This window comes from Citrus sinensis, chromosome 5 (genome assembly GCF_022201045.2).
Source record: "Citrus sinensis cultivar Valencia sweet orange chromosome 5, DVS_A1.0, whole genome shotgun sequence".
Lineage (NCBI taxonomy): Eukaryota > Viridiplantae > Streptophyta > Magnoliopsida > Sapindales > Rutaceae > Citrus > Citrus sinensis.
In genome coordinates this window covers 36,221,409-36,239,210 of record NC_068560.1, presented here as the reverse complement: position 1 = coordinate 36,239,210, position 17,802 = coordinate 36,221,409, and the positions used below count along the sequence as shown (strand labels likewise).

At 31.6% G+C, this 17,802-nt stretch overlaps 1 protein-coding gene across 1 annotated transcript; it reads right to left on the bottom strand.

Annotated features, from left to right (window-relative positions):
* Window positions 1-1,488: 1,488 nt before the first annotated feature.
* LOC102608304 (probable transcription factor KAN4) lies at window positions 1,489-5,360 on the bottom strand. The gene is made up of 6 exons (XM_006473341.4): window positions 4,198-5,360; window positions 3,975-4,051; window positions 3,683-3,719; window positions 3,287-3,434; window positions 1,946-2,039; window positions 1,489-1,835 (listed from the first exon to the last, which is right to left on the bottom strand). The coding sequence occupies exons 1-6, from the start codon at window positions 4,700-4,702 to the stop codon at window positions 1,644-1,646; spliced, it is 1,053 nt and encodes a 350-aa protein (XP_006473404.2). The 5' UTR covers window positions 4,703-5,360; the 3' UTR covers window positions 1,489-1,643.
* Window positions 5,361-17,802: the final 12,442 nt, after the last annotated feature.

The following is a 17,802-nucleotide window of genomic DNA, read 5'->3' as shown; positions in this document are numbered from 1 at the left end:
GCGGCTTTAGGATTAAGGGCTATGATGTGTACGCAAAGACCATAGTAAGCCAGCCTAAAGATGAGTAACTATGTTCACGCCTCCACAGGTAATTTCTCTTATGTAATGTAGATTTCTCCCCATTAATTGTGGGGTAGATTTCTAAGTTTCTACTCTCCAAATTTTTGAAACGTAGGGATGGCAAAATCCTCCTAGGTTTGGGGTCTCACTCTAAATGAGGTGAATTTTAAATAATTTTTAAGAATGGATAGGGAATAATGAGAAAAATAATCACCAAATTCTTAACGAGTGGGGTTTGATTTTGTACTCCGCACTCCACTCCCACCCCAGTCCCCATTATGTATAAATATTTTTTAATATTTTTTTAAATCAAATACGATGTTGGTTAATAAATTGTCTTTTTATTTTTACCTAATATAAATAGACTATAAGTAAAAGAAAACTCTACAGTATAATTCTTATTCAATTCTAAAATATTGTTATGTTTTCTTTTTTCTCTTAAGGTGTTAATCTCTTGAAGCATTTTTCAATTTTGATATCACTTCAAGATATTATTTTAAACTTTTGATTTTTTTTAAAATAATTTAAATACTCTATAATATGGTGATGTTTTTATTAAAGTCTCTAGTTGAGTGGGGAATGAGGTAGGCCTCCCCAACCCTATCCTATCCCATTGCCATCCCTATTGGAATGTGGCTCTCTATGCTTAACAATTTTATACACACACACACACCATAGATAAAGCAACAAATATAATATAAAATATAAAAAAATTATAGCATAAAATATAATATAATTTGGCTTCTCTATATATATAACATGATATTAATTCTCTGAGTAATAATAAGTTACTCCCTCCAGTATTATATAGTCTCATAAGAATTCCAAAAGGTATATTATTTTCGGTAGATAGCAAATTCCTGAATGGTATCCCAACAGGGGCAAATTTCATGGATGATAAGTATATGCCAATTCCCAATGGGGAATACCGAATACACTATTTCCTTTAGTAGGTATCTGTCTGTTCCCAATCCCAAAAAAAAAAAAAAAAAGGGGCATCTGTCTGTTCAAACCTTATCGATCGTTTGAAAATGGAATACATCTAGATACGGTCTTAATTAGAGATGACATGTAAATTGAAAAACCTGATTCAAACCTACAATCATCTATATATCCTCAAAGTCAAGAAGGGCAGGAGAACACTTGCTCGATATGCACAGCAACAATGGTGAATATGATTGACATAACACTCACAGATATTTCGCACTAAAGTTTTATTCCATCTGTCCATATTATTCATGACCAGTCGGGGTGTCACGTAGCGCCCTAGTCAAGGACCATTACTGGACCATCGCTGAAAGTTATCAAAATGGGGTACTGCAGTATGTTTCTTTCCACAGAACCATCATCAAAATACATGAGGAACCTTTGATATTGCACTATTTAGATAAATCTATGAACTCTTATGACTCCAGAAAAAAAAACAGATAAGAGCTTGAGTTAGATCTTTCCATTCAATACCGTTTATCTGATTGCAGACAAAACTCAAAGAGCTTCAAACAAGTTAGGAAAAATTAGAGACTCCACATTCGGAACTAATTGAAAAAGCATTATATTTAATTAATGGACTTGGTTGGTAATGTTTAACAATGGAGAAGGGTTAACTCATGATTTGAAGATTGATCAGCATAATCCATTTGCCAACTTGGCCTTCCAAGAGTGAACTCAAGATTTAGCAACTTATCATCAGAAGCTGTCAAAGAGCTAGAGTCCAACCTCTCCACTTCCACCTTGTTATTATCAGACATATGGACGGCTGTCTTGCGTCCGTCCCCCTATTAAAATTCAAAATACGTCAGTAATTAATTACAGCTGCAAAATTAATTATAATTAATTAATTCAAGTCAACAACATGGGCAAGGGGGTCAAATTCACATAATCTTACCTTCGTGTCATTTGCCTTGAAATGGGAATATGTCATTGCATTTCCAGAGTTTGATATGCTCCTGTTGTTTGTCTCCATTGATGGCAATGAGCCTCTGTTCATAATTTACCCCAAAAAAAAGGACAGATTGCAGCAAATTATTAGCACTTAGTAGTGTAAATCAAAAGTAACTTTAAGGTAATTGATGCCTTGATCGATTGTAGAATTCTATGGGCAAAACTTCAACGTGTTATAGTATTGTAATAAATTGGGGCATCAATGCTGACTAATATATGGTTTTGTTTTTCTCGTAAGTCGTAACTATAAAATTATACAGGAATTTGCAGGTATTATATTATCATTTATTGCTGTTACAGTGAGAAATTATGACCTATCTAAGGTAGCTTCAAGTCCATCTGTACATTTAGGCCTCAATAGAATAGGTTGGATCAATTAAATATTAAAAATAAAAACTCCTTTGCATATGCACATCGGGATTTAAACTCCTCCACGGACAGTGATTAACACTTGTAGTTTTTGTTTTTGTTTTTTGAACAGATATATTTTTAACATCTAGGGTTGAATATAAACATCGAAAAGCAGATCATTGAGAACTTGATGCTGATCTAGTGAGAGGATATACTTCATTAAGATCTTGGTGTGCTATAATATCAGATTTGGGTATAATATGTGCATCATTCGGCAAGGCAAAGGGCGTGAAATGTCATGCAGCATGAGGTTCGGTATACTAAATGCGCACATCTATTTTGGGACTTAACGTTCATGAATAGAGTGCTTGGATCAGTACTCTAAGTATACCTTTTGGAACACAAATTAAAACTGAATCTTCCACAGTAGTGGCTGAAGTCAACAAAATTCATCCAACAAAACATTAATTACTAGACCGGGCAAAGGACATATCTGATTCCAGGGAGCCTATCTAGCCTGCCATGATTTATGAAGGCGCGAAAAACTTACCCGTTGAGATTACAACGACTTTGAGATTTGAACAAAACCCTTGACTTTTGTGGCAAATAAATATAATATTGAGAATTTGGGATCAACACGTTCACCATCTAATGGATGTGATATGGGCCGCGAGTGGAAACTGTTACTACCGAGGCCACACTCGTCAACTTTTCAATGGATCTACAAACCCTAGGTTAGTGTTCATCAAAATCCAACTTCATACCTAGATTAATAAAATCCATTTGTCTACACCACGAGTACAGACAGAGACAAACACAGTGTATGACCAAAAAATTCGCAACCAAGGCTATTGTGTACATGCGTGCATGTATATATGTATGTTCACATTGAGTTAATGGGCTCCAATGTAAAAGAAAAAAATACAGCACTAACCTTTGGCGTTTCTGTTGTGATGTTGCTTGTGGTGATGATGGTGTTGGGTGAAGAGAAGAATTGGTATCAGATTTTGCACAAGATAATCCTCCTTCCAGATCAACAACCCCTGTCCGTTGGTTTAATCCCATATCTGTCTGGCCTTGACCTGCAATGTAATTATGCATTATACATGCATAGAGTTAATGCTCTAGCTTTATCAGACACCGAGCGAATAATTCATCACATGGACTGAAGTCAGTCCAATCCCAAAATCATTTTGCATCAGTTGGGGAACAGTGGATCAAATAATGGAGATTTTCTGTCACACCATGGGATCACCAAGCCCCCAAAAAAAAAGAATAATTGTAGAGATCAAATAACATTTGGGGTTGTTTGAGGGACAATCCAATTTACCTGATCCTTTGTCGGTGCTCTTCACTGTTCTATACATCTGCATGAACACCCACAGAAAAAAAGAAAAAAAGAAAAATGAGAAAAAAGTCCATGTAGCTTTAGATTACAATCTAGATGCCATTTTGTCCTTATCCCTTTGTTCTCAACCAACCATTACAAATGAATCATAGCAAATACAAAATTAGAATACGATAAAAGGTGCAATATATTAACAACTATGAGAAGGAGAATCATAATAAAATCTAACCATACATAAGTTTAAAGCCATGAAGACTGTAAACAGTTACCCCACCTGCAAGTGACTCTTCACGTGAGCTAGGGTTAGATCCTTCACATTCATCAACTCTAAGACGGATTTTGGAGTTGCTCCTGCGACATTTTCCAGTACAAAAGGGAAAAAGAAAAAGAAAAACTTAGTTTCTCGGTTCAGTCAAACTAATATATGATCAACTCAAAAATAATTAAGCGTGAGATACAGAACAAATCGGTGGGAAATTTGTATTTTTATTAATTACTTTCATGGCCGCCAAGAAGCTGGACTGCATGAACAAAATGGGCATGAAGAGTTGTTGTCCATCTCATTCTGGGAGCTCTGACGCTTCTCTTGACTCCACTAATCATCCTTGCATTCCTCTTGAACTCATGGCCATGGATTTGAGGCTGGTATTGCTGGTGATGATTAATTGTTCTCGGCAGTTGCTGTGGTGGAGGTGGGCATAAATCTGCCATTTCAAACCCAAGACTCAACATGGGCTCACTGGGGCCAAGATTGTAACTCCTCTCTGCAGGGTTATAAAAGCGATTCTCATGGCTTAAATCGCTTCCGCTGCTAGCGGAGTCGGTGGTGGAGCCCCCATCACTGTAGAATGCATAACTATTTCTCACTAACCCATCAAACCGAACTTCCTTATTATTATTAGCTTCACAATCTGAAGCAGATGGCGGGCTGATCTGCAAGGAAAGATCAGGCATGGGTGATAAAGAAGCAGTTCTAATTAAGGGGTTCATGCTTGAGAACATTAGGTGAGGATGGTAGTAAGAAGGATCTAAGTAAATATTGACAAGAAAAGGAGAGAAGTTTGAAATGGTGGAAGATGTTTGACAAGAATAAATAAGGAAACAAAAAGGTGAAAGAAAACTTTGAAAGGAGAGCTGAAAAGAGTGGTTGTGATTATATCATGAGTGCCTTATGATTTGTAATGTGTTGAAGGTGAGTGAATAGGAAGGCTTTTAGTAGGCTTCCTAGCCCTAGGGTTGAGAGAAAGATCAGAGGAAAAGGGGAGGGGGTAAAGGAATTGCAGAGGAAGACTATTAGTCAGATTATTAAATTATGAAAGCAAAAGGGAAAGTAAGTGAGTTTTTCTGGGGGTGATAGTTTAAAGGAAAAGTTAGTGAAAAGGGGAAGTTGTGTATTTAAGGACGCAAAGGAATCAGATCACCTTTCTCCTGGGAGAGGACCAGAGAGCTCTCTTTTCTTTCTTTTCTTCAATTTTTTTGACTTAAAATATTTATAACGAAGAATGAATGAAAAAGGAGGGTTGCTGGTGCTGGATACAGGGATATAATGGAGGTTTATGCAGCAGGGAATGGTTGGAATTCGAGACATAATTAAACGCCAAACGGGGCACTGTTCAATGGAATATTTGGAACGAAACCGAGTCTCTCTCTCTCTCTCTCTCTCTCTCTCTCTCTCTCTCTCTCTTCTATGTTGATGGATCGCGACCCATTTAAATTCCCCTACTCTTTTTGTTTCTATTACATCTTAAATATTTTATTTTATTTATCAATCTTAGCTTCTCTTTAATTAGAATATTCCCTCATTTTATTTCATGAATGAGGATTACTGGCAGGCCAAGATATCTCTGTTCAAACCTATACCTATACTTATTAGTAGTCACTGCCATCCATGCAGGCATGGCATGTACGCTATACACATACACATTAATTCTTATTCAACAATTTTTTTTTTTCCTTTTGGGGTGAGAAAACCTAACATACATTTGGTTTTGGGATTGACATCATGCAAACAAACCTCCTTAAATTTCCCTTAATTAATAATACTAATTCGCACGTAGCATGAAACATTAGATTTTTTACACGACAGCTCTATTACTAAATTCTTCTTTTAACTAGCTTTAATTTAAATCCGCCTAGACCGACCAATTGCCATGCCAGCTCTAGTCTAATAAGTCACAGATAAATGACTCATTTTAAATGGGCAAGAACAGAAGATTCTCTAAACTTTAGTATAGGCTTGAGTGCACGCAGCATTTTACCACGTTGCCATTTAGGTATGGAGCTGTACACGTGCGAACTGCCAATGAAAATTCCCAACCAAAAAAAATAAAAAATTGAAAAATTTCAGAAACTAAAATGGTCTCGTGACGTGAGTAATAAGGAAGGGGGAAAGGAATATGGACTATAATTGAGAGGGTAGAGGTGTCAGATTGGCTGGGGCGTCCGGCGACACTAGGGTCACAAACCCACATGCAACTCTCCGCGGGAAGTGGGACCCGTTTGAAAAAAAATTAGTAATCCACGCGCCTCAACTGCCGCGGTAATCCTGTGGCGAGTGAAGGAAAAGGCGAGTGGGAATGTTTAAAAGAATTAAAATGGAGGGGGAGGGGGGATAAATTCAACGGCTAGTATTTGTCTAATGTAATGCAAATCCAATATTCCCTCTCCGTGTCGAAATATTCCAAGCTGTCGAGCCCCACCCGCGCGTGGAAAGCCACAAAGAAAGACCATATTCCTCGGCGTCAACGTGGCTTCTCATCACGTGACCTTACGGACGTGACCTTGTCTGGGTGATAAGCTCCTGTTTGTTCTCTTCTCTTGTTGTTATTTTCTCCGTATTCTCAAAACCAATATTTAAAATGTTTAACAAATTGAGCTCGCAATCCCACGGCCATGGGTCCGGGGCCTTCTCCATTTGTTTATTAGCTGATAACAGTAACAACAAGATGACTAGAAAAATGTTTAATCATTTGTTAAATACTTTCCGAAGCCACGGTCAGCGCCTGATGCGCTCTAGATTCTCCGGGAAATGAAACTCTTTTAGCTTCTTCTGCAGGATGCTTACTTTATTTATTAACGCTAATTAATTCTCTCTCTTTCTTTGGATTTTTGAATAGTAAGCAGGGGGGATATATATCCGGTCAACATGTCCCTCCACGGCTCTCTTGCTCTGTTGTCAAATGCTTTGGCTATATTCCATATTCCATGTGTTTGTCTTTTCTCTTGTTTATGTTTTGATTATTCTTTTACCTTTAATTATATTCGCCTTGAAACTACATATATATTTCTCAACTCTCGTTTAAATAATTAAGCTGTTGATTTTAAGCATAGTACCACTTTACTGGGCATGAATTTGCATGGGATCCTCCTAGCTCTCCGATCATATGTGTATATAGGCTTATTAAAAAGAGCAGCAAATTAAAAATCATGTCGGTACTGAATTCATCGTGCATTAAATGAAAAGTTGAGGGCCGCTGTGTATAACATCCAGAGTTTAGGTAGAATTAAATTTGAATGTGTGATTTTTGGAAGGTAACCAAGTAGCTGATAGTTAGCTAGCGATATTATATTTGTTATCTTCTTGCTTTGTCTGGACGAATAAATAAATTAAATAACTACGGATCATTTGGAAGAATATTAGGTTCTTCATAGTGATTCGTGAGATTAGGATAGGGGCATGTGTTGCTTTGAAAATAGAACATCTTTCTCACCTTCTCCCACTGCATGATGCTTTGAGTAATGTTGGGAGAAGGACAGAAGAGAAAGCAAGGAATCACCGAAATCTACGCCGTTTAGGCTGACGTGCACCACGACATTACATCATATAATCAATTAGAGTCAACCTACCATGCAGCGCTGTATCTCATACAGCACATGCATGCAACCGGTACAACCGGTTTTTAACCGGATAATATAATGAAAATTATATTTTTATTTGTTTTTAATGTGAAAAAATTATGAAAAAATTTGGAAAAAAAAGAGTAAAATTTTAATTAAATAAGGAAAAAGATTGTAATAATTTAAAATTTAAAAATAGTACAAAAAATATAAACATATCACAAAATGGTTACATTCCTACTTATTTTGTCACATTCCAATATTTATAATGCATATTTCAAGTTTACTTTTCAAATTCCTATTTCTAGTAATGATTTATCTAAATTTTTGTAAGTTGTTTCAACTCATTTTCCCACTAGCTTTTGGTTCTATATTTCCACTCTTTTCATCAACTTCCATATTTTTTGATAGATATTTCAAGTTTATTTTCATATCTCTACAATTTGTTAAACTTTATCTAGTTTTTGGTAAATTATTTCGATTTATTTTTCCACCACTTTTTTGTTCTATATTCCTACTCGTTTTATTAAATTCCAACATTTTGTTTAGAAATTTCAAGTTCAATTTTTAGATCTCTATTTTCTGTTAAAATTTATCAAATTCTTGTTAAGTTATTTCAACTTTTGGGTTAACTTCTTCTACTCTTGTTTCCACTACTTTTTGGTTCTTTATTCCAATTCTTTTAATTGATTTCTAATATTTTGGTTAAATATTTCAAGTTCATTTTATAGATCTCAACTTATTGTTAAACTTTATCATATTCTTGTTAAGTTCTTCGAACTTTTAGGTTATGCTCCCCAACTCTTGTTTCCACCATTTTTTTTGTTTTATATTTCTACTCTTTTCATTGAATTTAAGTATTTTTCGTGAATGTTTCAAGTTTATTTTTTGATCCCTAATTATTGTTGGATTTATCATATTCTTGGTAACTCTTTCCGAATTTTAGGTTAACCTCTTCAACTCTTTTTTCCACCACTTTTTGGTTTTATATTCCTACTCTTTTTATTGAATTCCAACATTTTATTTGGAAATTTCAAGTTAAATTTCTAAATTCCCACTTTCAATTAAAATTTATCAAATTCTTAGTAAGTTGTTTCAATTTATTTTTCCACCGGTTATTCGTTCTATATTTCCACTCTTCTTATTGAATTCCAAATTTTTAGGTTGATTTTTCAAGTTTATTTTTTATATCTCTATATCCTGTTAGACTTTATCTAGTTATCGTTAAGTTGTTCCAACTTATTTTTCCAGCACTTTGTGGTTCAATATTTCTGCTCTTTTTATTGAATTTCAAATTTTGGGTAAATATGTCAAATTTACTTTTTAGATCCCTACTTTGCGTTAGAATTTATCAAATCTTTGTTAAGTTATTTCAACTTTTGGGTAACTTCTTCCACTCTTGTTCCCACTACTTTTTGTATTTGTATTCCAATTCTTTTAATTAATTTCTAATATTTTGGTTAAATATTTCAAGTTCATTTTATAGATCTCAACTTATTGTTAAACTTTATCATATTTTTCTTAAGTTCTTCGAACTTTTAAGTTATGCTCCTCAACTCTTGTTTTCACCATTTTTTTTGTTCTATATTTCTACTCTTTTCATTTAATTTAAGTATTTTTCGTGAATGTTTCAAGTTTATTTTTTGATCCCTAATTATTGTTGGATTTATCATATTCTTGGTAACTCTTTCCAAATTTTAGGTTAACCTCTTCAACTCTTTTTTCCACCACTTTTTGGTTTTATATTCCTACTCTTTTTATTGAATTCCCACTTTTTGTTTGGAAATTTCAAGTTTAATTTTTAGATCCCCACTTTCCATTAAAATTTATCAAATTCTTGGTAAGTTGTTTCAATTCATTTTTCCACCAGTTATTTGTTCTATATTTCCACTCTTCTTATTAAATTTCAAATTTTTAGGTTAACATTTCAAGTTTATTTTTTATATCTCTATATCCTGTTAGACTTTATCTAGTTATCGCTAAGTTATTCCAACTTATCTTTTCACAACTTTTTTGTTCAATATTTCTACTCTTTTCATTGAATTTCAAATTTTGGGTAAATATGTCAAATTTACTTTTCAGATCCCTATTTCGTGTTTGAATTTATCAAATTCATGATAAGTTATTTCAACTTTTAGGTTAACTTCTTCTACTCTTGTTCCCACAACTTTTTGGTTCTGTATTCCAACTCTTTTTATTGATTTCTAACATTTTACTTAGATATTTCAAGTTTATTTTCTAGTTCTCGACTTATTATTAAACTTTATCATATTTTTGTTAAGTTCTTCAAACTTTTAAGTTATGCTCCTCAACTCTTGTTAAACTCTAATAATGGTTTTATGTTCCTATTATTTTTATTATATTCCAACACTACCAGTACATGTTTCAGGTTCTTTTTTTTTACTAATAATAAATTACTTGTTGAAAATAACAATAATATCAATAAGGCAAATTATGGTTGACCCCTTACTATTTTAACAAATATCAATTTACCACATAATACTAAGAATTTTTTTATTGCAACCCTTCATCATTTTCAACATTTTGAGTCCATAATCTAAGTCCTTTTTTTTTTCATCTTCATTACTTCATGCAATCTTTTGAGTTTGATTGTATGTATACTTGAGCTTTTAACTTTTATACATATCTATTCTCATTGTAATCATTTTAATTAATAGCGTTTAATTATATTAAAAATAAATCTATGCATTTATTTTCATCTTTCTCTTTACTTTTCAAATTAATTGCTTTAGTTTTTCATAACGTCAACGGTAAATAAATAAATAACAAGTAAGAAGGATTGCAATTGCTATGCTTCTAAAGCTATGATGATATAAGTTAAGTTACAAAAATACTTTAATTTACAAGATTAAAGTTTAGTTAATCTATTTTAGTTGAGCATCTCTATTTTTTTTTCTGTGTGCTTGTTGGATATTACTACAGTTATTATTATTAATATCATATCCTGTGGGATTTATAATTAAATATAATAAGAATGTACATATGTCCTACGCTATTTTTGCACTCGATGGATATCATTAACATTTTGATTATGCAATTGATTTTTGCAAGTTACAAAAGAGTGATGATGTATGACAAAACTTCCACGGATAAATTTGTTGTGACCATTCAAAATCTAAAAATTCATTTTTGTAATTTGTAAATAATATTTTCATTGAGGCGGTAGTTTTACTTGCCAAAATTTTTCTATGTATAAATTTTACATAAAAAAGATATATTTTAAACTTTTGTGCTAATATAAAATTAATTTTCTACAAATATATTGATAATTTAATATAGATGAGATATATTACTTTGTAAGTATATTAATAATCACGTTGTGGGTACTAATTAATGCAGTTGTAAATCATTTGAATTAAAAACAAAATAGTTGATGTTTGAATCCATGGGAGTAAATTTAGTTGTTATTAAGCTAAATTAGCCACTTAGGCTTTAGCCCAGTGGTGAACCATTGACCTTATGGTGCGTTTACGTCATAGAATGAGAATGTGGTAGAATAGGAATGGGCTGGGAATGAGAATGAGTTGGAATGAGAATGCGATTTTAATGTTTACTCGGCAAAAATAAATGGGAATGAGAATGTGCTGAAATGTCATTGATGTATTTACTTGACAAAATAAATGGGAATGAGGAATGTGAATGAAAATCAATTTACCAAAATACTTATAGTATTAATAATTAATAAAAATAATTAATTTATCATTATTAACAATATTATCATTATTGTTGTTTTTATTATTACTATTATTATTAACATTTATTATTATTAAATTTTATTGACTTTATTATTTTAGTTATTATTAATTATTGTTATTATTATTTTTATTAATATTATCATTATTAACATTTATTATTATTATTATTAAATTTTATTAACTTTATTATTTTAATTATTATTAATTATTGTTAATATTATTTTTATTAATATTATTATTAACATTTATTATTATTTTTAATTAATATCATTTTTATATCTAGATAATGAAAATTAGATTATTATTACTATTAAATTTTATTAACTTTATTATTTTAGTTATTATTAATTATTTTTATTATTATTTTTATTAATAATAATAAAAATAATGATAAATTAATTATTTTTATTAATTATTATTTTTATCATTATTTTTATTGTTAATAATGATAATATTAATAATAAAAATAAAAATAATTAATAATAACTAAAATAATAAAGTTAATAAAATTTGATAATAATAATAATTATCATTAATGACATTTAAAATAATAATAAATTTTTGATAAATTAAAATAATAAAATTAATTGTGATTTGAATGAGGGTAATTTAGAAAATATGAAAAAATTAGAGGAATACAAAAGTAAACATATATTTCATTCACATTCCCAACCCCCGGGAATGAGATTCCCATTCCTTATTCCCAAATTGTGTGGGACCCACACATTTTATTCTCATTCCCAAATTACATTTTGCCAAGTAAATATATGTTTCATTTTTATTCCTTCATTCTCATTCCTCATTCCATGAAGTAAACACACCATTAAAGTAAAACATGACTATGAGGGCAATAATTCGAGTCCTCATAGACTCAAACTCCCTTAATTAAACATAATTATATGGAGATTATTTGTAAAATTTTTCTCCCTTACGAAATACAAGTGGAGTGGAGACACTCCTCCTCCGTGAGGGTTATTTGTCTGGGCACTTACTTCATAGAATTTAAAATGTAATAATATAAGTCTCAGTTTGTATATCTAATTGTAAATATCAGTGTAATAATCTGCTGTTATAACAGTTGTAAATATCTGTGTAATACAGTAACATGATGCTTAATCAGTTAAAAAAAACTAAATTGAAAAAATTATATTCAAATTCAATTTCTTTTACCACTAGAATAAAAGTATATAAATTAAATTTAGCGAGAATTACAGTGAAAACATATTTCATGTGGCAAAGATTATAACAAGCTTAAGACGTATAAATAAAAATGAATTTAAAAGACTATATTTCTCCCCAATGGCATAAAATGTTTTAAAAGTAAATTTAGTAAAACATACTGCTTACTATGAAAATGAATTTATATTTTTCATATTTTTAAATAATTTAATTTTTTTTGGTTGTGATATAAATTAACTTAATTTCAAAAAAATATAGATATAAATTTAAGATTGAACATATTTTATAATACTTGCACATCATTTAGTAGACAAATCATGTACCCATATAGTGAGTGCAATGTTACTCAAATAATTTAATTTAATTTAGAAATATAACTGTCATGCTTAAATTATATAACTATAAGTATAACATAATACAACATTATTCAATATTAGTTGCATTCAAATTGTAATTATCCATGTTATGTACCATTATGAATTTGATTAATGTTTAACAAAAAAATTATTATAGCAAAAAGGATTAAATAAAATAATTAATCTCACTTAAGATAGTATGAATTAATTTGCACAAGAGATTGATTATGAGTTTTATTTAAAAATATCAAATATTAGATGCTTTATATTTTTGTAATATATGAATATTTGTTTTAGAGGGTATACATAAAACATACTAATATTGGCCACTAATAATAACAACAACAACATTTGAGGGGTAATTACGATGTTTGGAATGATAATTATTTGATAGTTGGATAAATATTGTCCTCATTTTAGTAGGTAGGGATTTAAGTCCTTGAATGTGAATCGTGAGATCCTGGAATTGATTTCTTCTAAATATCTGGAAATAAATCGATTTCGTTATATGTTTAGATACTCGGATTCTAATGTAATTAAAAGTTGATAAAATTATTTTGATAGTTTTGTAAGCAAAATATCATTATATTTATTACATAATATTAAAAATAGTGCAATTAATAAATTAAATTTTTTAATTAATATATAATTATTTCCATTTATTATATTTAAATAGTATTCTCATTAGTACATAAGTTACATTTTTTAAGGCAAAATATCATTAAATTTATAATGTAATATTAAGAAAAATAATATAATTATTTTTATTTAAATATATTAGTCCAATTAATTTTATTTAATTATGTTTCTTTTAGGATATAAGTTAAATATATTAACTATATTTTCCATGAATCAAAAGAAAAAGGAAGTATTTTTTTGGTGTAAAGTTGAGGGGGTCTTTGATAATTTACTAGTTTTGAATTGATTATCTTAATATTTCCTAAAATGAGGGAGTTCTATGATAGTTTCTTTTAACATTTGCCGCTTTAAGCGATTAAAAGGAGCGAATCGGTGGCCGGTTACATCCGCATTATTAAAAAAATAATAAAGGCAGCTGCATGACATGCAGCACTGCATTACAGCCCGACCCAATTAAGTATTAACAACAATATATAGAATGACACATGACACGATCGAGTCCTTTTGCTGCTTCTGTAGAATTTTCTCACGTCTTGGTGAATGACATAAGAGAGTTTAATACTCCGAAAAGGGATGGACTGCGTTGCTTTCTTTAATTTGCTTTCCTCAAGATAAAAATTTATTTACTACACGTACAATGCGGTCAAATAAAGTCTGGTTTAATAAAACGGTCAATATAATTGATTGATCGTGAACTTAAAATGACAGTGACAGCAACTATTTTTTCCCCATAAAAGGAGAGAAATGGTTCACTGTTTCACACAACGCGCCACCGGCTGCGGGCAGAGGGCCAGCTGGGAAATTAGAATAGTTCGTAAGCATAAGCAGCTTCTCGGAGGTGGCTAGGATTCCCGAGCAACAATAATTAACTGGCCCGTATATTTGGGAAAGAAGGTGAAAACTAAAGTGACTGAAGTCAGACCCTACCTACGCCAGCCCCACACTAGATTATTTTGTTCTTACAAATCTCAAGCAAGAAATTTTAGGGGGGAAAAAAAGGTGGGGGAGGTTGGGATAAAAGAGCACCTAAAATTAATCTTATCGGTACTGGAGGTAAACCCTAATTGACTTGAAAATTTTTGACTAAAGGAGCATATCTCTGTTTAAAAAACAAAAAAAAAAAATCAAAGATTACAAGAAGTTAGATTTTGCATATTGAGGTTTTATATATATTTATATATAGAAAATTTTTCCATTTAGCAGTTTAAAGTGCGGAAAAATCTAAAAAAACTTTAAAACCTTACAGTTTTTTCCCATATTTTAAAATCTCTAACTAGAAAACTAATATATATAAAAGTTTTTCAAGCTTAAGAAAGAATATCAATGCATTGTTAGAAAAAAGTTTAAAATTTCATTAATTGGTCGCATTATTTTTTCTTATTATATGAGACTATTACTAAAACTACAACTTATATTACATAAAACTATAACTGATATTTACAAATCCGACTATTAATGAAACCAATCTCTGCCCATATTTTAACTCTCATTAATATTCGATGTATGTCTACTCCATTCATACTTGGATAAGAGAGAATACTACCTTATATAATTAAGGAAGAAAATATTCTTACATTGTACTTGTGGGAATTCAAACTACTATCCTCCAAGGACAGCAGCCCTAACCAGCGGGCCTTTGGCCGAGTGGCTAATTGGTAGCATTACTTATTGATTTAATTTGTTACCTAAGTTCACTGATCAAATAAAGTTATACGCAGAAGAAAGTATATTCCCAATTTCAGATTTTGATACTGCGGAAAGATTTAACATCGAAATAGCAAATAGCAGATTGATACTTTGTTATGTTATTTGTGTGGAGGCCGGGGGGGGGGGGGGGGGGGGGGGAGGATGATAATTGAAAAATAAAAATAAAAAAAGAGACAAGTTGTGATGGGGAAGCATAATTCAATTATTTCATTGACTTGTTTGAAATTCCTGCCCTCTGCATCATCTGTCGCGGTCGCGGTCACTCAAAGAGTTACATCGGTTCGGTTTGGGTGAATTCAATTGAAGGCGACGGATCTGTAACTTCTTCTCTTACACTCCTTCACAGGCAAAATTCTCTCTCTATCACACATCAAGATTTTCTTGAAATTTTAAAAAACCAGTACGGTTCTTCTTCACATTATCTCTTTCAAAGAACAGAAGTGGAGCCCCGAAGTAAATTTACACAGATCAGATCAAAAGGGTGGAATCATCCGTATTTGTTAAAAAGTCTAAGAAGCAATCTCCAATCGAACGGAAAGTAAGAGATAAAGTGATATCTTTTCATTTTGATTTTTGTTACGTGACTTTGTTTTTTTTTTTTTTTTTTAAATTTTTTTAAAAAAGGTCACGTGCCTACCGTGGGATTTCATTTGCTGCCTTCATCAAAATAGAGCAACCTCTCTCTTGAGTCTTGATCAAAATCAAACGTACCCTAGATTAACGTAATCTCATGGATTGTACGTACTTATATCAAGGGACCCACTTTCAGGGCGATCATGTGCCTGCAAGCAGTTCTTGTTAGGATTTTCAGAATGGACGCTGCCCCCCTACATTAAAACCCCCGGGAGGCCATTTTTTTTCACATTTGTTACGTTGCTTAATTTCATAATTTTTTACAGTTACCTACTGACCTAATATTTCATTGCTTAATCCTATGAATTGATATTTCATTGTTTAATCCCAAATATTTGAGATACGTCGCTGATACCAATAATTTAACTATCCAAAAAGTAAAAATTAATAACAATATTTTAACTCAAAACAATATAAAACAAATATAGATTTATCTTAATTTAATCTCCAAAAATTATGGACTAAAAAAATTAGTTCAGATTTTTCTCACCTCTATCTTTAAAAAAGTGGGGGTGTGGGGATGTTGTTTACACTACTATTCATTATCGCCTACATTCCCACTCTCTCTATTTATTTCCTATCTTCCTTAAATTTCTTTATGTGTTGTTTGGGAATGATGGCTTTTTAGTATTATTATGACACCGTCGCAGTCCCAATTTCCCATACTCATCTGGACCACATTTGTGCTTCTTTTTTTCACATCCGGCCATATAGGCGTTTGGCTAATTGCCTCAATTAAAGGTTATGTTTCTCATTCACTTGCTGGTTTCTTTGGCTCTTTCTAAATGCCAGAAAGAAAACTGCTTTTGGGCTGTCAAATTGTCCAGCTCTCTTCCTCAATGAGATATAATTAAAAACTAGTCCTTGAATGTCAACATCAGCAAAATAAATCCTTGTTTCCCTTTCGTGAGGGAATAACTGCTCCCATGACGTATAGCACAGTACTTTGAACTTCATACTAATCCAATTTGGCAATCCCTATTTTATACGTATGAAACATATATTCTCCTCTCACACGAACAATGTATGTGTGGGGCTCATGCACTGTTTATGTAAGAGGAATATATCTTACATGCATGTAAGATGGAAGAATCCATCATATTTTATATCGTTTCTTGGTATTGTAGTACTGATTAATTATGATAATAATCAATGTTCATATCGCACTAGAACTATAAATTAAGCTTGAATATGATGTGAAAGAAATTCATACAGCCACATTTCCGTTAGGCACGCATTACTATTTACTAGACAGCAACAAAAAAGAAAAGAAAAAAAGCGACAAATTTTTCTTGCTCGATCTTATTAAATATTAATTCTCCATATATGTTACCGGCTATGCGTAATGCTTTGAGATGGATATATATAAAAGATCATTTCGCAAAGAATATGTTTGTTTTCGTATAGGCGGTCTCATCAGAGTAAAAAAAAACAATCAGACCGGTTCAAATTGGGAATTGGAAACGCATATTTGGAGTTTTAGCAGGCAAGAGCTGTTGTAGGAAACATTTCAACCTTACCTGTTTTTGTCTTAACAGTTGCACATGTACATGCCAAATTCTAATCTATGAAAGACATTCCATAAGCCAACAACCCCTAACACATCAAGCCCAATTTTCTATAAAATAATTAAAAAAAGTCGTTAAATATTCATATATTGTCAATTAATTGTACCCAACATATTAGGTACCATACTGTAACTATCGAACAGACATTCATATTGGCAAACAAAATTCCAATTGAGGGGAAAGATAGATAATATATCATATTAAAAATGTGAAATTTAATTAAGTAATTTGACTTGGTAATGTACTCACTCTTCGTAACGCTCTTCAAAACTCTCCCAATCAAATATCAGATTAGTTTCTCTCTCCCACAAAAAAAAAAAAAAAAAATCTCCCCCGCCGATAAGTGACATTCAGTCTCTGCAAATTAAATTTAGCGATCTGCACATTAGGATCGAGAGAGTTTCTATTTAGCCCCCAATTTTTATATTGACACCCGCCAAATAAAAGAGGGTCAGGGTCTATAAGAA